Source organism: Ambystoma mexicanum, chromosome 12 (genome assembly GCF_040938575.1).
Source record: "Ambystoma mexicanum isolate Mex_15411 chromosome 12, UKY_AmexF1_1, whole genome shotgun sequence".
Lineage (NCBI taxonomy): Eukaryota > Metazoa > Chordata > Amphibia > Caudata > Ambystomatidae > Ambystoma > Ambystoma mexicanum.
In genome coordinates this window covers 260,502,903-260,527,324 of record NC_090936.1, presented here as the reverse complement: position 1 = coordinate 260,527,324, position 24,422 = coordinate 260,502,903, and the positions used below count along the sequence as shown (strand labels likewise).

The window sequence follows — 24,422 nt, the reverse complement described above, 5'->3', positions numbered from 1 at the left end:
AAAAGGCTCCTGAGTCCTCTCCCTTTCTCCTCCCTGTTGCTTCCACAGACAAGCTCCAGTTTCCTGATTTTTACATCCACTTAACACTAACACGAGATGCAGAGAGGAGTTGCTGAATGCATCATTGAGGGCACACATGTGTCCAACAGATGAGCTCTTCATGTATGTGGTTTGTGAACTATAAATAGTAAACACACTCCAGTATAATTGGGCCCAAGCAAGAAACATACCTTTTGAAAAAGAGCTCACATTTTTGCAAAAAACAGGCATTTTACATAATATTTTAAATTAGTGAATGTAATGATAACTGACGGCATACAGTATACACCATACGGACTACATGAGGGCCTGCTGCAGTGTTACGGATTGCTGCCCAACTGCCACTGCTAAAATGTGCCGATTTTTCAGAAATCATGCCATGTGTAGCTATTAACTAACCAAAAAAAAGTTCCATCCCAGTCAGTGTGGGGGATGGGAATGGAAGTAGCACATCGTACTATTTAGAATAATGCACAGTCAGATTTGTAATGCAGTATTACCGCAAACCATATTCCCCGCAATAGCCTATGAGGGGAATACCTGATGCTTGGTAATCAAGCAGTCAGTAACAAGAAAGCACTGCCTCTTTAGCTGTAGTCCCGTGAAGCCAGGATGCCTGAGTTCATACTCCAGCTTACATGTCAGTGTGATTGAACCTATGCAAAACACTTTGCTTCCATTGCCCCATTGCTGAAAGAATAAAAAAAAAAGGTGCAACGGATGCACCTTCTTTAAATGCTGCCTGCCTCTTGGAAATGTGGAAATCCTTGTGCCTAAAAGCTTGTGCTCAGTGTAGAAATATTTGACCATGCACATCAAGTGGCCATTAACTAGTCTTCATTGTGCCGCAATGAATGCCTTGTCGTAATGTGTCTATCTTTCCTATCTGCATAGCATGCTCTTCAGGATGTTTGTTTGCATGTATGAGGTAACGAGTGCTCAGAGTATGGAATGTCCTGTGAGTGTGCTGCTTTCCCTATTTTGCCAACCTCTGATCTGAAGCCCGAAAAGTAGATGCACGCAGTCTTGAAATGCGGCCAAATTTGCACAGACTTGCAGATGAACTTAACTGGTCTGCTGTTACATCTCAGTTACCAGTTTAATGGTATCCACTACATAACAATTGCTCAGTTTACTATTGCTGATTTGATAGCTCAGTGGGTTGAGCGCTTGCTACTGCGATGTGTGTGTGATCTGCAGGTTGCAAGTTCGAATCCCAGCAAGGCCATCTCAGACTTTCATCCTTCTGAGGTTGATAAATGAGTACCAACACAAGTTGGGTGATATTGTATGCATATTTGTTCTATAAAAAAGAGCTTAAAAGTAGGTGCTATACAATAACATATTATCATTTGGCCTTGGACGTCTGCTTGCATTGATGATGGTTTGAGGGCCACCTTTCTTGATGCAAGGGGTGGGCCACTTTTTGAGGTGACCTTGAAGGCTGGGCCACTTTTTTGAGGCGAGGGAGGGCCACTTTTTTTTTGGGTATCCGGGCCTATTTCTTGTTCCAGTCCGACCCTGGTTCCTACTACACAACGCTGTAGTAAAGAAATTAGCAGGCTGCTGGCCTACAAAAGAGAACCTCAACACAGGTCATGAGCGCATCGAGAGCTTGCTGAGCACCGCAGAGGGGGGCCATGAAACCTCCAGAATCTATGAAACACTGCTCGACTGCCTCACCCAGCATGATCTCGAGTGCAAGGAGAATTGGGAACAGGAACTCAAACTGCAGTTTGAAGACACAGAATAGGAAGCCATAATACACTACCATAAAAAGATATCCAGAAATGTCCCACTACAGCTTATACAATTCTACATAATCAATAGAGCATATTTTACTCCAGAAATCATCTCCAGATTCAGTGGAGCCGGAACCAGGGTGTGCCCCAAATGCAAAGAACCCTGTGCTGGGATGACCCTCATGTTCTGGGGATGCCCTGCAATACAAACCTTCTGGACACAAATCAAAGCCAAGGTGGCCGAGGCGGACATCACCTTAGAGGTACAGACACCTAAAGCGTGCATCCTGGGGAGATACCCTAGAAACAAAAAGAACAAGCCTTTAAATAAACTCAAGGACCTAATGTACATCCTTGCGAAAAGACGTATCGCCATGGGCTAGAAATGCCCCAAAGCCCCAAGCGTAACACTATGGTGGGAAGACCTCCGGAGATGGTCGGCAGCCGAAACAGGGGCTTGGGAGACCGCCCAACGTCAACAAAAAATAGACACTTTTAACGACCTTCTACAATGGGTGGCGCTCACATTGACTCTGTTCTGCCTGAAGGTGGATAGTTCCTCCTACAAGGACACGAATAGCCCATGAGAATCTTTGGGGTGCACAGTTTGCGCTGCAGTACTGTATGGTCTTGGAAAGTTGGGAGGGAGGGTAAGGGGGAGTTACTTGTGATGCGACAATCATCCTGCAATGACTTGTCTGTTGTATTGTTAAGAAAATGATAAATACATTTAAAAAAACAAAGATCGGGACCTTTAAATCAGTTGGAAAGTTATTATTCAGAAAGGGAGAAGGGAGAAGGAAGCTGCATAGCAAGCGGAGCAGGAAGCAGCACTGGCGGCAGAAGTGAACATGAGGAGGTGAGCTGTGCTGGGCAAAGTAGATGCTGTGAAAAACCTGAGGGTGTTTCACTGCCTAGACCCTGAGGATCCCTTACTCAGGTGGCCAGGCCATGGCAATATCCTTTGGATCCAGACCCTGGGGGTGGACAAGTGCGGGAAGATCACTTGGGTGAGGGGTCCTCGGGGAGTGGCGAAGGAATGCCTGATGGCGATACATGATATCCCCCCTTTCCAAATACCCCTTTACCATCCTATTTTATAGGATGTTCTAACTTCCCAGACCCCCCTTCATACACAAACACTGTCCCAAAGAAGAGGAGGTCTGAGACTGGAAGGAGTACCACCCATGCAATACACTGCGTATGTCCCACTAATAAGATCAGGCAGGGTCAGGCACTTAACCTTAATTACAAACACCTGGTACCTATTAGATCTACACACATGTTTAAAAGGTGGAACACTGAGACACACTCAGGGCAAGGCGATACACGAGAAGGAGCAGTTCTTTGAGGGCGATGGCAAACCAGGCTGAGCAGAGCGACAGGCCGAGGGACGGAACCGAGTTATGGAGAAACCTTGGACAGCCTGGCGAGAGATTGTTACGTCGAGGTGTAGCAGCAGTTACGGTATCAGCCTTAACTTCAGGATCAAAGCAGCGAAAGACGAAAATGAATCAACAAAGCCGGTGAGTTGATGAAAGCAATGAAAATCCAGTCTGAGTTAAATGAAACTTGATGGCAACAGTATCCGACGAATGAAGGTTGCGTGTGTGCCGATAAAACGCAAGAGAAAGCAAAGCATTGTTAAGAACTGTACATTAAAGATACAAAGTAACAGAGTGGTACGACAAAAGAAGATTGACCAATTGAAAGTCTCTGTGAAATGCCTGATGCAACAGAAATGGCGGGTAGAGAAGGAAATTGAGATGCAAGATTTCAACAGCTGTTAGGTTTGATCCCAGCAGAGGGAAACCTAAATGTGAGAGATGTGAAATAAGTACTGTACTCGAAACTACCTTTCCCCAGAGGCCTTGGTGTAGGAGAGAAAAAGTGACATTTGAGGAAAGAAGGTCGAAGTGGTCATGCCGAGGTAAGAGCAAAAGCCTTGCAGTTTTAAAAGTCTTTGACAGCAGAAGGAAACTGAAAGGAGGCTTGAGCCTGACGGAGGGAAGCCTATGAAGGTGTGATCGAAGCTTGGGGAAGGGAACCCCCACAAATTGTGATAGAAAGGTTTGATCATGGTGGAGGGAAACCTATACTGAATTGTGGTAACAGGAAACAAACTTTTGTTGAACTGTATTACAAGCTAACATGTCACCTGGGCTGGAGCGAGAAAAAGCAGAGAGGTCCAGCGGATAAACTAGTGATTTTTCATGGAAGGACAAGTGGGCCGTGGTCCACAAAATGAACTACATCCTTGTGTCCGAAGCCGGAGTGTGGTGCAAGGTCCAAGTGTGCCACCTTACCCCGTGCTACAAAAAGTGGGGAAGGGAGTTTACTCAGCCATAATAACATTTCTTTTGAACACTGATTTTCCTTTTTGCATTATATGTTCCCTTTACACAATAGGAGTTTTCCAACCCCTTTTAAACCATTAATGACTTTTTGAACTTGCAGCTCTAGGTTCAGTGTCTACTTGTGATACCATGCCTCCCTCACAATGCCTACAAGCATTTGCTTGCAGGCACACCTACCCGGGAAGAAGGGAAACCGAGAAAAATACTGCAGGGCCCATCGGAGGATCAGCAGTCACTGCGACGCTGTTGGGAGAGCGGTTCAGCTGGAGTCCTGATGTCGCACCAGCCCACGAGAGCGAAGCTGAAGCTGGAGCCAACTGAGGGTCAGCAAAGCCGGAGAAACCTTCCCGAAGCCGCAGCTTCACTGCAGCAGCATGCCACGGTCCCAAGACGCCAGAAGACACTGGTGAGTCTACCATTGAACATTCGGGAACCTGGGGCTTGCTGACAGGCATTTGGACAATTCAATAAGTCATTTGAATACTGACCAAGTAAACTTGAAAGGCAACTCTTGTACAAGTCTCCTTATCGGAGAAGTCCATTTTGGGAATGTTGGAACAAGCATTGCCACAAGCAAAAAGAGTATTCTCAGGAAACAAACATTAAGGAAGAAGCTGAAAGGCACAATTTGTACTAGTCCCCTTATCCTAGAAGTCAATTTGGGGAAAGTTAGAACCAGCATTGCCACAAGCAAAAGCGTACTAATGAAGGAAGCCAATACCCATATTTTGAGATGTCAATGTGGGGGAAGTAAAACAAGTAGTACCTGAAGGCAAAGGAGCATAAACACTGCAGAGATTCAACTGTAACAAAAGAGTGTGGATGCCCCTCTACTGAGAATGAACATTGGTCAAATACCCTGTTCTATTGAATTTCTTCCACTCAGCAGGGTCGACAACCACGATTTAGCTCACTGCAACCAGACCTTTTTGTGCATTTCAGGAACTTTGGGTTTCACCTTAAGTTACCCAGGGTAATCCAGACGTGGACCCCTTGCTCATTGTGCTTACAATGGCACGGCTTCACCTCACTGATGAGGCTCCACTAAGCCGAAACACGTGTCTGGGGTTGCAGTTGGTACTGCTCAGAGGAGAATTGCCCAGCATTTCGGTGCTGGAATGCTTTGTGGGTGGGACAACATTTGATATTCAAATGGATATTTCTTCTATGGGAAAGGTACAGTGAGCTAAAACATGGTTGTAGACACTCACGAGTGGGCACCTTCCCATAGAGCAGGTTATTTGGCCGTGTGTGTTCTCAATAGAGGGGCTCCCAGACTTTTTTGTGCAGAGATACAACTGTGTTATACTAAAAGTAAAAGCAACATTGTGTGAAGTCCTGGAGAAAGAAGGCATCCAGCAGTTGATACTTTTTTGGGGAAAAATATACCTGGCAAGAGAGTTTACCAGGGACCTGTGAGACCCAGAAGAGGGAGAGAACTATTGTGAACATTGTAGGAGGTCCGGGTGGAAGGGGCAATCAGGTGGCTGGTCCTTTCTGGGAAAAGGATACCTGTCATGAGAGTATACCAGGGGAACTGAAAGACCCAGAGGGGGACAAGAACATTGTGAGAAGTCCTTTGGGGAAATCATCAGGCAATTGGTTGTTCTGGAGAAAGATACCTGGTAGGAGAGTACACTAGGGTATCTGTGTGAACCAGAAAGGAGGATTCCTGGCAGGGGAGTATACCAGATGAATCCTTTAGACCCTGTTAAAGGAATAAACCTTATGGAAGAGATACTTGGCAGGAGAATACACCAGGAGATCTTCATCCACATTGGAGAAGATACATATAGCCATCCTGAGCAAAGTATTGTAAGACATTTCATCTACTCTTAAAAGACTCATTGAGGAAGTGATATTTCATCTACTTTCAAAAGACACAAAGAGAAGGAAACATTTCACCTATTCTTAAATGCTGATTGTTTGAAAGAAACAACCCATGCTATTCTACCTGAAATAATTCACGGGAAGGGAAACCAGACCCCGGATTCAACGACTATTTGTTGGAATTCTTCATTTCATTTTCACACTTTCTACTAATTCAAAACAGAAACATTTACCACACACCTTTAATCGTTCACTTATAGTGTGAGGGTTGGATACCTTTTGGACACAAGGACGGATAGTATAATTTTGACGACAAGACACAGACTGATCTTTGCAGACTGAAGGAGGTGTCGCTGTCATGATGCCCACTCCCGGGGAGCCGGTTCAAGCCCTGCGTCCCCGAAAGCGGACATCCAATCCCCAAGGAAGGACCCAGCAACCACGTATAGGGGCCCTTTGGACAGTGTCCTGGCGCCTATGGCGCCAGGCTCATTATGGAAGTGCTTGGGTGCACTTACCTGATGCAGACCATGCTGCAGGATCCCGGCCTCCTTGAGGCCTGAAAGGAACTACTTTACCTGTGGGACTAATTTACCATCCGGGTGTGGTCGGAGAAGGATACATACCTTATTGGAGGAAGGATACATACCTGGAACTTCTTCCAAGGCTATTTAAACCGCACCCGAACATCCACACGTGCTTCGCGTTGTTCTGCATCTAGCAGCTGGACGCTCACCGTGTCTGCTCCTGCATCCTGACTTCTGCCACGCCTGCCAGCATCCTGGATCACCTGTAAAGGAAGAGAAGAAGAGAACAGAAGAAGGAATAGTCCTTACCTGCTAAATCCGCATCCCGGACAATCCTGAAAAGGAAGACTTTTATTTAAAAGCTCATCGCGTCGATCGCTGCAGTGCCGCATTCCACTCACCTTTACAGGGCGCCTCCATGTTCAGCAGCGATCATCCGGATTCGCAGTCACGCCCTAGCGCCTAGGGAGAAAAAGACCAGAACAAAAGGTGAGAGAGAGAAGGGAATAAGGAAAGCTAAATCTCCATGTTAAGACTTACCTGTTGATTCATTCCCTCTTCATTTCGGGTCCGCGCCGCATCCTGGCATTTCCGGACCCCGGCCCCTAAGGGGAAAAAGAGGCATCAGCGTTAATGAGCGAATTAAAAGACATTACCAAAAAACGCTCATTAAAGACTTACCTGATTTCTACAAGGATTTCACCTCTCATCTCGGGTCGGTGCCTGTTCCCCGGCATTCCGTACCCCGGCCCCTATGGGGGAAAAAGACACTAGCATTAGTACATTAATGCATGGACACAAGGGGAACCTCTTATCAAAAAACTTACCTGGAAGCCAAGCAAGTTTGGTTCTCACCAATCCGAAAATCCAGTGAAGTAACTGGATACCATCGCGCCCCTGCATCAGAAGCAGGATGGAGAGCTCGTCCTTCCAGACCCTAAGGTGAGACGCTACGAGGAATCACAGAAGGGTTTCGAGGAGGGTGAGAGGGGAAAGTGGGAGGCTGATTGCATTACCCCGCAGACAATTAATCCCCTATTTTCGGCTACAGAAGGATACTTCTGCGAGCCAGACAAGCCAGATTTGGGGGCCCGGTCCAGTCCGTCTTCCGAACCCTGTGCATAACCTTAGAAGAGGTCACAGCAGCGCGAACCAGGCCAGCGCCTCCGTGGGAGTCAGGTGAGCATTACAGGAGGACTGTTGTAATGTTTTCAACATCAGAAATCTTTATTAAAATAAAGGGGTTGGATAACGGCCCTTCCATCCCTATCCTAAAGAGAGCTTTCTTACCAAGGAAACCAAAACCAATGTCAAACTCTGCAATAATTTCCCAAGCTCACACTTTATTCTATAAGAACATTGACAAACACTAACTGGATAGTATTGTAGTGAGCAATCACTCCTTGATAGTCTATATTTCTCAAACTCAACATATCCAAGAAATATTCAAAGAGTGAATGTGTTATGCAATAACAATTTAAAGTACTTAATTCCGTCCTGGAGTCGTATTTTGACAATCTACAAATACATGTGCAAATCCTGCTTCTTTTGATCAGCTGTGCCACAGAGGTATTTAATAGATTAACTTTAATGCACTTTAGAATTACACAACATCCTCCATTTAGATCCCTTTCAGATTCTGGAGGCTGGGCATCTGGAGGTAACACATACAGTGTTCCACGTATGCGATTGTTAGTGTGACTCTTATGAACATTGTCTCTTGTCGTGTACGCTCGGGCCAATCTATGTTAAATCTATCCTTTTCCACATTTTAAATCGTTCAGATGCTCTAGCCTGTGAAGATTATTCACATGTGTATTTCACAATGCAAAATGTCAGGTTTCAGCTTGATGCTACATGCGTGACATTTCACCCACTTTCCCAACTTCTTATCTTCTCCTTACTCCTTTTCCTGAGCACACTAAGGTCTGGAGCCCGAGCTGTGCCCCAATACGCCAATCTCCAGACAAGCCATGGACAGATATTTGGTGCAATATAAAAGCCTTGTAATATTGTCAAATATGTAGTTATGGGTTTATGTAGAAAATATCTTTTTTTGCAATCATTTTCATTTATTAACTTGAATACAAAGCATATTGTTGACTATAAACCAAAATAACCGTAGTTTGAATGTATATCATGTTATACCGTTAGTTAACTGCCAGAAATGTACATGGACTGCGGCCGCAGAAAATATACTGAGTAGAGTTGTATTATTGTTTATAATAAATAATTCAGCAATATGCGGTTCCCCACAGGAACACTCATAGTACATTGACAATCTATGTGAGGACATTGACAATGTATGTGTAAAGAACTAGTAAAACATTTTAATTGAGAGCTAGATTGCAGAACTTTTGTTAAGATTTTGACATCTAAAAGGGTTGGGAGAAAACAATGTAAGTGGTTTTTGCATTATGAACATCTTTATTTGTAAAGCAAACATGAAAAAGGAATAGAAATCATCCTACTTACACGTGAAAGGTCATATGGTCCTCTAAACATTTGATCCAAGTACACATTTAGGTCTTGCATTCTTTTGTGGTCTAGGTCTGCATTAGCGATATTTGCTCCACTTGGAAAACTGAGTGTGAAAAAGGATACAGTTAGTGTCAAAATAATGTTTTGTAAAAAAAAGAAAAAAGAAAAAAAAAAAACTTGGATGGCCAGGATATTTGTGATATATCATATGTAAGGTCAGAAATGACTGCTATATCCCCCACACCATCCTTTAATAATCCATTGGAATCCTATGTCCTCGTCCTCCTGGTCTTCAACGTGCATTACTGCCTGAGTGTGCCCTTCTTTTTCAACCTCTGTTTTACCATATTTTCTTTTTCTCTCCTTCCTCCCCTCTTTGGTGTTCATCCTCTGATTCCTTTGCCCTGCTATCTATTGATGTTTCGCCTTCTCCTCCTTTCCTCTCTCTCTCACCTCTTCCTACTCTCTACTCCTCTTCTCCTCATATCATCCCTTGCTCCGCTCAGGCCACTGCTGCGACTCTCCTCTTTTCCTGCTCCTGCCTCTGCATGCTCTTGGGCAGTCTTCAGACTCCCAACACTCCTCCGCCCCCTCTGCAAATCTAGATTTATGAGCGTTGTGTTTGTGTAATTGGGATCATAAGATCACGGGGTTTGATTGATTGATATTTTAACAAATAACATTTTTAATATTTGGCCAAATAGTTTATCAAGTATTTGGCCAAAGCTGAATATGAAGCCAAACAGTTGGTGTATAATGTCATACGTTTGAAATAGCCTTCTTTAATGAAATATGAAAAACATATTTCATTCAACAATTCATTTTCATTTATGCACACAAGCCAGAACATAACAGATTAACAAAAAAGCAGTAGCACAACATTACTTGGCAGTGAGCTTCCCAATTTTTTGGAACCATTCATCATTGGGAATGGCCTAAATGAACAGAGTCAAGTTAGAATAAACAAAAACCTTTCTGGGCCCTTCCTCTTTTGGCTATACCAGTCTCTGCCATGTTCCCCAAGTATAACTCAATCTCTGTGATTCAGCCCTCAGACGGTTCTATGTTCAAACTCAATTGAACAGAGTATTAAGCCACTTCATGGTGTGACTGGTTTTGGCAGCCTCAAATGTGTCTGACTCTCTGGAAAAACACTGAAGATCTTGCTCTGCTCCTGTTGGCTTCTCACCTGCCATCCCCCCCAGCGTACTCTCCCACGTTTGAGACTCTACTGGTTTGTCCTTGGGTGTGTGAGACGCCCATATCTTCTCTCCTGCCTCGCCTTTCATAGCCACTCCCTTCAAATGCTCTGTGTGTGACTTTCAATGGTTAATGATTTATGATATGGCATTTGTAACGTGCCTATACACAAGTGTTTCAAGGCGAGGCGAGGCAAGGAATGGGGACCAGAGGGAGGACAGAGACAACGATCTTAGAGGTCAAGTGACATTAAGATCGTGCAAGTGCAGGGCAGATGGAGGGGAAAAGTGCCAGGGGAAAGGGGGGGCAGTGCTGTACATGGGCACAAAACAAAAACAAGAAGTGCAGCCAGCAGGTGGCAGCTGCAAGGGTAATTGCAGACAGCCGGTGTCCAAAAGTGCTGGTAGGGGGAGTGTAGGGTTACAGATACAGACTCAAGTGCAAGGGTTACCGGGAGGCAGTGTGGGTGTGCAACTGGTTGGGTACAGACCTGGGCCCAAAATCAGAGGGTAGCCAGGTGACCAGTGCAGTATCAGACAGGAAATCAGCAGGGGGGAGAAAGAGAGAAGGCAGAAGCCAAGAGGAAGGTCTGGAGGTGCTTCCGGAACCGGAGATGGTTCTCCTCGAGTTTCACATAGGTAGGGAGGCTGTTCAAGAGGGAGGCCTGAGCCGAAGAAAGAGATCTACCAACAACTCGTTGCTTGGAGAAGCGACTGACACTGAGGGAGTTGAAGGTGGAGGAGCGAAGAGCTTGAGTATGGAGGAGCGAAGAGCTTGAGTAGGAAGGTATTAACAAAGAGACAGTTGGAGCTATTGAGGACCCTGGCTGCAGATGGCCTTGTGGACAATGGGTCGGGAACTTCATCCTATCAGCCAGTGGGAGCCAATGCAGAGATTTCAGTGCTGGAGAGATACGATCCCTGGGCTTGAGGCCAAGGACAAGTCTCGCAGTCCTGTTTTGGATGAGTTGCAGAGGGCGGAGAGTAGAAGCAGGCAGATTTAGAAAGAGGCTCTTGCAGTACTCCATCCCAGAGAGAGCCAGAGCTCTAGAGACAGTGAGCTTCTGGGGGAAGGAGAGAAAATGCATGTGGATTGCACTTTATACGTGGAGCTCACCCTTGCTGTCACATTGGATTAGTCTTTTTGGGAAATGCATCTATCATTTCTTTTGGTTTGAAAATATTGGTAGCAATCTTGGCATCAGTGAGAAGTCATGACTAAATGCTTTCACAATGTATTTTATTGGCACTCACTGCACCTCAGCAGTAGCCGGTTGCATTGGCTCTCCATGGCTTTGATCCCATTTTGTGTGTTTTTCCTGCCTCAACTCTTCATGTTGAAGGTAATGGAATTTACTGGCGTCCTCGTTTGTGAGCAGGGACCCATGAGTGCTGATCACTGCTATATTCTGTCTCCATCTCAGTTACACCGATCCTCTGCCACACGCCATCCCCCGGAGTGTGCTTGACAGCAGCACTCTGCCAATGAGCTCATAACAACAATAAACCATTAGACTTTGTCTACAGAGATAGTACCAGGACCATAATTGGAGTAATACTGCATAAATTGCACAGAGCATAAAGTCAATGCAGGGGGTGTTATTTTCTTCCCCCATCATGTCCACATTAGAGATCACATACTGAGAATACAGCTAAGGATTAGCTCTACTTTCACACTTTTGTATGTCTGAGGTTATCTCACGCAGGTCAGGATATAGCCATGGGTGATGAGGTGGCATCTGTAGCTCGAGTCCTGTACCACCTGTAGGCAGCTCACATCTCTGGCAGTGGCCTGGTAGACTGGCTCTCCTGGGCTACAGCGTGCCCACATGGCCCTGGGAGGGAGATTGTGACCAGACCTTGCCATACAGTGCATGGTCGTTTTTTGCTGGTTGCCACCAGACACAGCAAATTCAAATTTTCTGAGGGCTGGAAACCTCAGTAAATATAGAGGTAACTCTTTAAAAGTTAGTTTTAATAGTGTAAGGATTTAAAGCGTTATTAATAGAGGCAAAGCGTGTTTTAAGCACACAAAGAAGTCTTTATTTTAAATGATTTTATTTTAGCATTCTGTTTTCATGTTGAATTCATGATTCTCTGAGTCAATATTCTTGGTCATCATGGTTTCAATGTTGGCTTCCCGAGGATAGACGTTTTCAAAGAAGGTCATTATATTAAATGTACATTTCACCTTTTCATCTACGTTTTCCTTGTGCAAGAGTTGCCCACTTTGGAGTTCTGGATTTTTCTCCCTCTTGTAATAGTTGACTATTTCTAGCTATCAAAACCCTGCTTTAAGTCAACTCAGCCTGTACATAAAAAGATACCCAAGTCATTTAAATGGGGTACTTGAATCATTAATCTTAACATCGGTTTGCTTTACATTTTCCACATATCTCTGTTTCTTGCCACCTCTCAGGTTTAATTACTGTATGGTCCTAACACCTCTGAGCTTCATGTGCTTTCTGGTTCTCAGACCCTCTCACGTTATAGTGATAGGTTCTCAGCACTGTTCACATCCAAGAGCTTTTGGGTTTTCAGATTTTCCCAGGATCAGGCTTAAAAGAACTTCAATACATCTTGTTCTACCAATACAGCCTAAGACACCTTCCCTGTAACTTTGTGAGGCTCCTTTCCTACACACTGTGATAATGTCCTTTGTCTGTTTCTGTGACCAACAAGGTGGAGTCTCAGGGGGCTGAGTGAAATTCTGAGCCAGTGGATGTTGAACACAGGGACAGAATGGGGAGAATCAAGGAGTCACCCCTTCCCCCCCTGCGTCCTTGCTAGATGGCATAGGACAATTACTGTGTAACCTATCAAGACAGTGCTGAGACTCAAAACTTTCCATACTCCCCTTGAAAGCCCTGCTCCTACACATTCTCCTTGGGAGACCCTGAAGAGCAACTTAATACGCAGTGAACTCTGTAGAGTCGCATATACAATGCATATGAAATCAGCATGGGACAAACTAACCCCCAATCCTACCCAATTAAACTTGCTAGAAACACAAAAGAGTTAAGTTCGGCACAGTGATACACCGGGAGAGTCAGAGGAGACAGAATAACATCTGAAATAGTGGCTGTGCCATCTAGAGACTTGGCACAGCGCTCTAAACCCAAAGCCTTCAAAGATGAACACGGGGGACATCCAATGTGACAAGGCCTGTATTTAAGCCTTGTCAAAAGGGGGAGGCCTGTTAAAAAGCAATCCTGAGCCAGTCCTTGCCCTGAGGGTGAAGGAAACTGGGGAGCCAATCCTCACCTCTACCCTTAAGCCAGAGTAATGTGATGCAGTAACACCTTTGCCTCATGCTATGGCACAGTTCCAATGTCACAATGCTTGCCAGACATTTTCTGTTCATTACATAGAAGTCCCAGCAACACCAAAACAAAAGCAGGACACCAGCCAAACAGTCATTGTGCATCAGCAACCCCCGTCACACAGAGCACACCGGCGGCCGCATACCCAAACCACAGTCGGCAGTCCAAAACTGAGACCCCCAGGGACTGAAAGGAAAGAGGCACTGACCCCTAGGAACCTACCTCATGGGGACCCAGTATCAGGCTTCCATATACAATTGGCCTCCCAGGCTGCCATCAATACTCTGTGGCAGTCCCAAAAGGGAAAAGTGGCCAGTGTTTAGCCCTCTTCGTAGGAGTTACTGCTACAGAAACACACCAGCTTGAAAAGACATGACCAGATTGGCCAGGGAGAGCTGTCTAATCAGGCAGAGAGGAAGAGGATTTAAGCCCAAATCAGGAAACGGGAAGTGTGGGTTATTCCGGTCAAGGTCAGCAGTGGAGGTGGAGCATGACCAAGAGACCAACAGGAGGAAGGAGCAGTGGAGTGCGGAGGCATTTATTGGAGAAAGGTGAGGTGCTGGTTCAGTGAGGGCAAGGATAATGGTGTGAGCATGCATGTTTGTGTGGTCGCGAGTGGTTAGGAAGATTATGTAAGGAGTGTTTTGTGAAGCATATTCTCACATGGTGAAAAGAGGAATTGATTAGGAATAATGGTTGGAGGGCAGATTAGTGGTTTGGAGGGTGGAGTAGTTGTTGGAAGGAGTAGTTGCTAGGAGGGCGGAATAGTTGGAGTGGCAGGAGATTAGTGAGAGAGGAGAGCAGTAGTGGGAAGAGGAGAGTAATTGTGGAAGAGAGTAGTAGTAGGAGGAGGAGCATAGTAGTGAGAGGAGGAGTGTAGCGGAGGAAGAAAGGGAGTAGTAGTGTTATGTAGTAGAGGAGTAGTGTAAGTGTTGTGTAGTGAAGTGGAGTAGGAGGAGAATTAACATCAAAGGGTGCAGGCAAGGAGTGAAACATCAGATTGACTAAAGGTTGGCAGGAGGACAAAGTTTGTGGGATACAATAGTAAGTGTAGAGAATGGATTGTGAAAGCAGGCATGACAGATCTAACCAGATTCAACCAGAATAAATGCAAGGCACTATCCCAATTCCTATCAGAACACTAACCTTTGGTTAGAGTACCTTGGCAAGGTCAGTACCCTGGCATTGTCAGGAGGGCAGCAAGTGCCAGTCCTAACCATGAGGTAGATGGGAACCCCAGAGGGATACCCAATTCCTGTTCCCATCCAAGTACAAATGCTTACCATTGTGTTTTATTGGTTGCACATAGTGGCAGGTCGAAGGATGAGAGCCAAACCAGAAAACCAGAATACCGGCTTAACTGACGTATAAACAGAACAAGACTGCAACAGTTGACCAGCGCAGCAGAGTCCCGATCACAGAAGCAGCCTGGGAAGGGAAAGTGAAAGACATAGCTGCAGAAACCCACCGCACAGCACATGCAGAGTCTGCCGACTAGTCCACATCTGGAAGCAGAAATCCCCGAGATCATCAAAGACTATTGCCCAAACCTTCCAAGACAGTCCTGGGGAGCGGACTGTGAAACACAACCCTGGACATTGAATTTACCATGCAGCTAGTGCCATTATGCAGTGACCCTGCATGGAAAAAGTGGGTGGGGCTGAGCCCCCCTTTGAAGAATTTCCCATGCACATACACACCCTCGGAGGGCAAGGCAGGCATGAATTGTCCGGGAAAAGCTGTCCAACCAGCACAGAGAGGGGGACATTTAAGCAGAGGGCAGGAAACAGGAAGTGTGGGTTTTTCAGATGGGATAAGCAGTGGAGGACCATCAAAAAAACAGCAGGTGGAAGGAAGGAATTGAAGAAATTGTTGAAGAAGGTAAGGTACTGGCTTAGGAGTGAAAGTGGTTTTGCAGTGAGTGTGTGTGCTTGTGTGTTGTGTGAGTAAAGTTTAGCGTAAGGAGTGAATGTGAAGTGAATGGTATGGGGCGAAAAGAGGGCGTTTCAGTAGTAGGGCTGTGAGGAGAGTAGCAGTGGGATGAGGATAATAGTGGAGAGGAGAAGAGTGGGAGAAGGAGAGTAATAGTGGGATCAGGAGAGTAATAGTGGGATGTGTGGAGTAGTGAGAGGAGGAAAGTAGTAGTGGAAGGAGCAGCGTGGTAGTGGGAGGAGGAGAGTTGTAGTGTGGGGAGGAGAGTAGTAGTGGGACTGTGGTGAGTAGTAGGGGAGCTGAGGAATAGTAACATCCAAGGGTGGAGGCAAGGGGTAGGAGGAGCAAAACATCAAAGAAACAGAGCGTAGGAGGGAGAAGTAAGAGGAGCTGTAGGTAGAAGGAGTAAGAGGGAAGTGGTAAGTGTGGGTGTGAGTGAATTTAGTCAAATCCAACTAAGTGCAAAGCACTATCTCAATTCCCTATTAGAACACTAACATGTGGTTGCAGTTGGGACAGTTAGGTGGCCCTCAGGGAGTTTAGATAACCAGCATCTAAGGGAGACACTTCTAGCTAAATACAAGACATTAGGTGTTACCGCAGGCTCGCACTTACTGGGTTTATGGACACCTAGTTTCGGTTGAAATCCCATGAAGGTGAGAGAGATGGAGGTCCCTAGAACCCATAAAAATAAAAAGCCTTGAACCATTCCTGAGACAAAGAGTGTATTCCGTTCCATCTGTGACAGTAGGGAGAGGTAGCAAGTCCCTGATGGTGTCAGAGCACCTGACCTATAGCTCAACATCTGTTGTCCAAGTTAGATTAAGACAGTAGGGGGCCCACATTTGATAGAACTAACCACGGGTACAGATGTCTGCATTGGGGAGGGGGGTCAAATGAAGACAAGAGAGAGAGAGGGATGGTGCTAGGCCCCACAAATTATAAAATAAAAATCCCTGTATAGAGCCGAAATTAGGCATAATGTGCAAACCGCGGTAACCCAGGGGAGGATCATCTAGGGGAAATATGGAAAATGTTCATGCTTCGTGGTTGTTAACTTCCATAAACAGAAGGTGGTACCGATTTTAATCTATGGGGCAGAGACGAAAATGATTGAGTGTACCCCGGACTGGAATATCATAGAGGGATGCTATTGGAAGAAAGTTTTAAGCCTCCCAATTCAGATAATATGCCACATGCTAGGACTCTTATCATTAAGTGTTGTGTGTAAATCGAGGCTGATGACTATGTTTAGAAAATGTAATCGGAATCAGGATAAAACACTGACAATCATCCTGACAATAGCCTCATTATTAGGTCCAAGCTCAGACATTTCTATGCAAATGTAGAAGAAAACTTGTCAAAGTACTATGTTAGAGGCTGACATCAATTTAGACCTACTTTTAAATAACCCTGAATTAAATAAATCTAAGTTATGGTATCATGATTGGAGAGTAATGGGGGAACAATGTACTATATATAAAATAGATCTAGAATAGGATAAAATAGAATAGGATCTAGACTGTACTGGTTTCATCCAGAGAAGGTGTCAGTTCTGTGAAAAGGTGAATGAGCTTGAAACTTTGAAGCACATAGTAGTTGTATGTTTTAAGGATTATAGATGCTTAACCCGGGATATCTCATGGGAAAAGATTCTTAATGGTCACCGTATTGCAGAGATTTTAGCAATGTGTAAGTTTTTATCTTTGGAGCTTTTGTAATAGCAATAACAGTGGACATTTTGATTGATTTGTTTGTTATAATTGAATTTGTGTATAAATTGTATAAACTGTATTAAGAAGTAGTTTAAAAAAATGTTGTATTGAAAGGTTGAATTGTAATGGCATCCCTATCATACAAATATTTAAAAAAAAAGCCTTAAACTGTCCTTGAGGCTCAGAGTGATTCTTGTGCCATGGATGACAACAATCACAGCACTAACCTTTTTTCCAAGCCCCCATGCAAATCCTTACCATGAGACCCACACAGGAAAATTTTGGAGCACACTGTCTGACTGAGGCTAGGAGTTTTTGTAGTGTGGGTAGTATGAGTAGAGAAGAGACTGTATTGTGGAAGAACAAGACGACGCTGGAGAGTGGAGGAATGGCAGCAGCAGTGGAGAGAAGGAAGAGATGGTGAGAGCTAAGAGAGTCAAATAGGTGGTTATATGATGTAAGGGTGAGAGTCAAGGGGGAGAAGGTGACATCAGGGAGCGAGAAAGGGCAGGAGGAGGTGATGACCAGTTGAGAATAGATTCAGTGTAAATCTCAGAAATGGATCCCTGTAATACCAATTAGGAAATAGGACCAAGTATTTGGGTAGTGTATTCAACTTGCATACCTCTTGGAATTGTTTCCCATACAATTACAGAGATTGGCGTTCTTCCTGGGTTGCAATCCAGTATTGCGTGTACAGTTTATGTTTTTTACTTTGTCTGGGTTCTCGCAGAGTGTCAAGTCTGATTCGCCCAAGTCGAATAGGATTGCTTGGCAGATCTTTTTCCATTCTGACAGTGTCATATGACTTTCATTTGCCAATCATAGCGATATCATTGGCAAATGAATATAAAATTAAAATAAAAGTAAAGTCTTGAACCAGCCATTGAAAGTTCTAAATGAAACAAAAGAACAACACAAATCCACTGGTAACAGTTCTTCAGCCTTCTGTTGAAAAGTTCTCCTTCCAATCCTATCCAAGAAAACAGCATCAATAGGAATTCCAGGATATCCTCTTTCCAAGATTGTTTTGCCAAAGTTCAAAGAATAAATTAATGACTCCAAAATGTGACCTGCTTTGGCTTCCAGAGCACCTTTCTCTCAACTTCAACAGTCTCAGCATTACAGATTGTCGACAAATTCTTCTTACAAGCACCCTGCTCCCTTCCGCAGCTTTATTCACACCGTCTTGGTTCCAGTAACGTCTCTGAAGCTGTACTGACACACTTCCAGCTTGGAATAACAATGTCAAACTTGCATCAGAGGACACTGGACCTTTAACAACTTTAACATCCTCAGAATTCAGGTGGATAGATTTCAACAGGGCTGGTTTGACTATAGAAGGGGTTTGCCTCTTGGCTTGGGTAGTGCTTGTTCTTCTCGTCATTTCAGTAACTTCTACATTTTTAAAATACCTGTTCTTGATGTTACAAGGTCCAATATTCAAAAGAGAATCAGATTTAGGTACACCTGACCACTCTTTAAGAAAGATCTTTAACTTTAAAGAACCGTAAATAATTGTATTCTGACTTTTTAACACACAGAGATTTAGGGTTCCGAGTTATTTGAAAAGCATTCCCCTTCTTAATGGGAGACATGCGATCACTCCAGTAACGTTATGCAGTTAGACAATGGAAGAAAATGAAAGCTTTTTGTTATACGCAAGCACTCTGATTTGTATTAGAAGTGTGCATGATGTATTTCCATTGTTCGTAGGACTCTTCACAATGACGAACAGTTTCTACTCGCTCCCACTCTTACGCAAGTAACAGTTACTGGCAAGATTGTCAGTGTGAACCTGAACACAGAGCTTCACTCACCGGCTCCAGGAACACTGCGGTTGCGGCTTCTTCAACTTCCCGATTTCTCCTTCTGCTACTACTTTAGGCACACTTGGGACCTACATCCCTCTACAGCATGGGTATCTCCGGTGCACCCTTTTCAATGGGGAGTCTCCTTCCCTCCTCAGTCCCTCGGCTTGCTTCTTTATACAGGCCTCGGGTTGCAGCATTATCACTACTCTGCAATTAGAGCCACTAGGAGTACCTGCAAAGATCTTCAATCTCGGCATGTCTCTCTCAGTGTAGCAACGATTTGTGAACACCGGACCCTCTCAGAACTTGCAGGTGAAATCTGCTTTCCTCTTGTTCAGGTGTCCCTTAAGTGAACACACTTCCTCATTAACTGCCAGCCTCATGCTCTTCTCCTTCTGCTACTACTGCAAGCCTTAGGTGAGGCAATTGATTTCAGGTGTAGGTCATTATTGTCAATTGCCTGACCATATCAAAGGCTGTTAGGGCTTCTCGCCTGTCCTTTACTTGTACATGCCTCTTCAGCCCTCTTCTTCAACTCTCTGTGCCTATGGGTTTCTGGTACATCTAGTTCACTTTCATAAAGTGAGATTTTTCTACTTCTTTAAGTTGGCAAAGAGCCATCAAAATTGAGGAATTACTGGGAAAGTTAAAAAGGGGTTCCTCCCAGTCTTTCTGGTCTAATTGCCCCCCCCCCACCCATGTGACCCTCCCGCAGTACACCACACCCAGGGTCGGAATAAGAAAGCGCTTGCCTTCCCCTGGCCACATGAGGAGGGTCCCAGACCATGTTTCTAGGGAGAATCTCATCAGATTCTTCACACTGCCGAGAGACAGCATCCATTCAACGAGGATGTCTCGCGCCGTCACATCTGCGCCATTATGACATCCTGGTCTCAAACAATCGGGATGCAAGCTGGTCGGAACCCCGCAATTCCCCTCAGTGAAAAACAGGCAACCAGAGGGGAATGGTGCTCCTCAAAATGGTGGTACCTGCGAGGAATGCATTGCATTATATTGCCTTGATTTTGGATTCCTGACCATTTTATGCTGTTCCCTGGATCTGCTTTTACACTTCCTTTGGGTTTGGCGTTTTGGTTCTTTGGCTTATTTTTGGACATGCTTCTGGATACTGATTTTGCTTGTACTTTCTTGGAAAGTTCTCCTTTTTCGCCCTAAGGGGTTGAAGTTGTTTACATATTCAGACCTTCCATCCAGTCTATCCTGAATCTATGTGACTGTTCTTGGATTGCACCGTCTCAGGAGGATTTGTCATCTGTTTTCTGTTTATCTTCATCAGTAGTACTCCCTTAGTTTCCACCCTTGTGCCGCCACAGTGAGTCCCTGCGCCCTTTCCCTTTCTTGCGTCGGACTGTCTACTGGTGGACTTTGAACTGTTCTAGGTATCTGACCCTCATGCTGTTTGAGTTTCAAAGAGGAATTTTGCTCCATTTGTCATCAGTTGTCAGGCTGTTTCCTGGCCTATGGACTTTGTTTTGGGCTAGCTGAACCAATTAGGTTTCCTGTTCTGATCCTGTGATCCCAGGTAAGAGAAGGGTTACAGGGGAGGTAATGCTCAGGGCAAGTGAAGCATTTGTACTCCCATATTTACCTGCTGTTTCTTTCCTTTATAGTGCCAGAGAGGACCATTTGTAGTTTCATTGACCTTTTAACTCAAACCCTTGACAGCTTTGTTTTTGTTATCCTTGGTTATGGTGATTTCGTGGGGAAGGTTTCCTGCTGTAGGGTCTACTGCATTGTACCTACTGGTCTTCCATCTCATGCTCTGGGATCTGGGTGTTCAAACTCTGAGGACTTTGAAGTAATAGCGCTCTGACTTGTGACCATATTATGCATGCTCACCCATAGAAAGTAACACGCACAGTCAGATTATGGGTAAAGTCAACAACACTATCTATGGACCAAGATGGGGAAGCAAAGAGCTGCTAATTTCCTTTGGTTGGAGCTGAAAGACTAACTAATATTAACCACACAAAAGAATGTGTGTTGTTCAACTAAACCTTTGTAGATGCATTGTTAATCCTAGAATGTAATGCCGCATTGCACTTGCTTAAGTGATGTTCTGGCACTGTTTAGAGCACAGGCACACAATTGAAAAGCCACACATTAATCAATGCCTTGCTGCAAGTGTGTACATGAGTGAGTGAGTGTGTATGAGACACTTCTATCATTTTGGCTGTGAGTGGTCAACAAGCTGCCTCGGAGGTGAGAAGCATCTTTCTGTACTCCTGGCGGTAAACCCGCTGAGAAACCACCAAACGGAATTACCGTTAACGCCACTTGGTCTGGCTGAATTATTGCCGGATTACAAGTGGTTGTAGGCGGTGTTAGTCCCCATTAATTAGAGTCCATAGGATTCAGAGGGGGATTTTGGAGGAATTACTGCCAGCGGTAAATCCGCTGATTTTGCTGTTTTTTTTGGCTGAAAGGTGCAGATTTACCTTCAGCTCTTAGCTGGTGGTGAAGCCTCCACCTCTTCACCAAATTCGTAGTTGGGCTGTGCAGTAATGCGGCAGTAACAAAATGACTGCTGCATTACCGCCGATTTTTACTTGTAATGAGGCCATTTGTGTATCTTTAAGTATGAATGCCAAATTCCCTCAGGGGATATAGAAGTTTGTGCTACTTTCACGCAAGAAGAATACAGTTGCATTTAAGCTGTGTCAGTCCTCTTATTTGAATAGCCTAGGGCATCCCTGAAAGGAAATGTTTCAACAGGATGGTCAACTAAAATGTTTGAAAAACCGAATCTTAAGCAGTCCTGTTAGCCTCATGTCTAACTTTATGTTTTATTGATTGCAGTCTTGTCGGCTTTTACTCCCTATTTCGGCAATTTCAAGGTGCCAGAATTGACTGGTAGGTTTACCTAGATGCTGCACCCTTAAGTGTATATTGAGACTGCAGCAATATTTAAATCTGTTTTTCTTTTTGGAAAACACTTTTGTAGGTTGCGCTTCTGGTAAAAACAGTATAAATCACACCACCGAAATTATTCCTTATGTGGTATTTATTCTTTGCATTACATGCAACTTCCATTTTCATTCATTGATTCACATATTCATATTTATTTCCTTTGTGTACACATTTATTTCTCACTACACGTGTTTCCCCACGTTTTATACCCGTGGTTCTTCAGGAGCTATACTAGGACAAAGAATATGAAAGAAAGAAGGAAAAAATAAAATAATCTTTTAAGAATTAGAATCATAAATAAATGTTAGGTTTTTGTGGTGGTGAAATGCGGTGAGCAGCTATAATTACATAGCCTGTTAAGTGTACTCACCTAAATTTGGATTCTTTTATAAACAATGATCTCTCTGATTTCTTAATATTACTTTTTCATTTTTATATCTCTCATTTTTATTCTCATGGAGATATTTTTTATAATATAGTTCTGGAAATAATGAAAAAAATCACAAGTTTACGCCATATTCTTTTACAATTCCCAAACCATATTTTTAACCATCTTTTAGGTATTAGGGTCTCTTATTCTGAAGCTGCCACTATTCTCTCCATGCAATTTTCAAAGCTTCAAGGTACTCAATACATCGACATACCAAACCCTAAATTTGTATCTTGTTGCTTTCCAATGCTTCTCATTCTCATATATATGTGTACTTTCTAAAGTACCTAAGACAATAACATGCCAAACCCTAAATATATACCTTCTAACTTTCAACAGCTTGCCCTTGATATGTAGTATTTAGCCGCGCATATCGCATTGTGAGTCTCCCTGTACTTCAGAATCCCCGGCAGAGATTTCGCTTGCACTTTTAGGCTATCAGCTTTCTGAGCACTGCAGCTGTGGACAGGGTTTCACCAGCTGCCCCTCCTCAGACACTCCTGGCCACGGCCGGAGAACGAGCATACCCAGCTTACATAAGTGAAGGTCGGCCCTGTCAACGGCCTTCCCTTTTTAACCATGCCAACTTCTGGTGAAACAGCTCCCTTGCCTCCTTAGCCCACAGCCTCTGCTCTGCCCCACGGTAGCGGGCCAGCTCATCAGTCTCCTCCAGCTAGTTCACTCTTCGCCACATTGCTGCTCGCATCCAAAACGGCAGTTCTTTGCAAGTCAGGCATCCCCTGCTGGATTTAGGCATGCAGCCTCCCTGTCACTGTGTCTCCCACTGCTGCTCTCTGCACTGCTGACTGCCCCACTTTTAATACAGCTGCAGCAGATTAACAGGCTGCAGGTATGTGGTCAGTGTAAAGCCTGCATGACCCTCCATTACCCAATTATCTCAACATGCCTGTCCTTTAGTTCTGAGTGAGTTGGATCTTAAAGGGGTAGTGTGTCTTTTCTTATTCCATTTAATGGCCTGCAGGGGAAGTGTATGTTTTTGCATGGGGCTAGGGTCACAATAGCCCACAAGGGCAGAGGGAGTGTAGGGGAGATTATTATTATTAGCAGAGGAATGGTGTTTCAGATTTTAATTCCCCTCTTATGGGTTCAGAGTTTTGTTTTCCCATATGAGGTGGTGTCTTTCTTCATCCACCCTCTCCAGTGTCTCCCTTTCTTTGGTGTTAGTGTTTTATAGGAACCCTCATTAATCAGGGTTTTGGGTGGGGGAACCGTTGGAACTGGATGAGTGGCAATAGCCCACAAAAAGGGAGAGGTAGGTTTTGTCTAGGAGTTCGGGAGTACCGCGTCTCACCTAAGGGAGGGCGTCCTCTTCCAAGTCCCTAAAGACTCTCCACTCAGGTGATTCTCCCTTGCTTGTCCACCCCAGGGTTGGGATCCAAAAGCAATGGCCTTCCCCTGGCCACCTGAATGGAAGACTGGTTGTCGTAACACCCTCAGCTTTCGCACACTGCCCTCAAATCTCTTCTGGCATACTTGTCAACCTTTCTTTTTTTTAACCAATCTCTGATTCCTCCTGGCAGTCACTCAGCAGGTTTCACAGTTTCTGTTAGCAATGTCACACTTATATCCTTTTCACTAGTCTTGCACTTTGCCAGTCTTTGGGTTCTGTGATGAATTTAGCAACATTGTCACTGATTCTCTGGAAGAAAGCTTCTCTTACATGGCCAGGAAAAAGCAGATGCTACCTGGCTTTGACGCTGGACGTGGCCTATCTGCGGGAGGACTGCGTAGGAGAGGCCCAACCCAAGAGAGTCAGGAAAACACTGAATCAAAATAAACCTTCAGATGTAATTCTTAATGACACCCATGTCCTTTGCAACATGCCTGTATGGCTTCTTGTGACGCAGATAAAGAATTCCCAAGTTTTCTTGACCCAACAATCTCATTTACCCTTTTCTTTTGTACTGAGATGAGGAAGAGGGATGGAACAAATAGAATGACCAGAAGCATTAAGCAAACACCACTTTCTAGGCTTTGGAAAGTGTTAACTAATGCTGGGAAGTTTAAGACACACACAGCAGAACAGAATAGGAGGGAGAGGCAGAGACTGCAGCGGAACACAGCTTGTGCCGACGCTGGTT

At 44.5% G+C, this 24,422-nt stretch overlaps 1 protein-coding gene across 1 annotated transcript in view; it reads right to left on the bottom strand.

Annotated features, from left to right (window-relative positions):
- Positions 1–24,422, bottom strand: part of PIK3C2G (phosphatidylinositol-4-phosphate 3-kinase catalytic subunit type 2 gamma) — a 3,221,975-nt gene that overhangs the window by 358,295 nt on the left and 2,839,258 nt on the right. Inside the window, exon 29 of the mRNA XM_069628394.1 lies at positions 8,971–9,079. Within this exon, the coding sequence (XP_069484495.1) occupies positions 8,971–9,079 (109 nt within the window). The remainder of the gene's footprint in view (positions 1–8,970; positions 9,080–24,422) is intronic.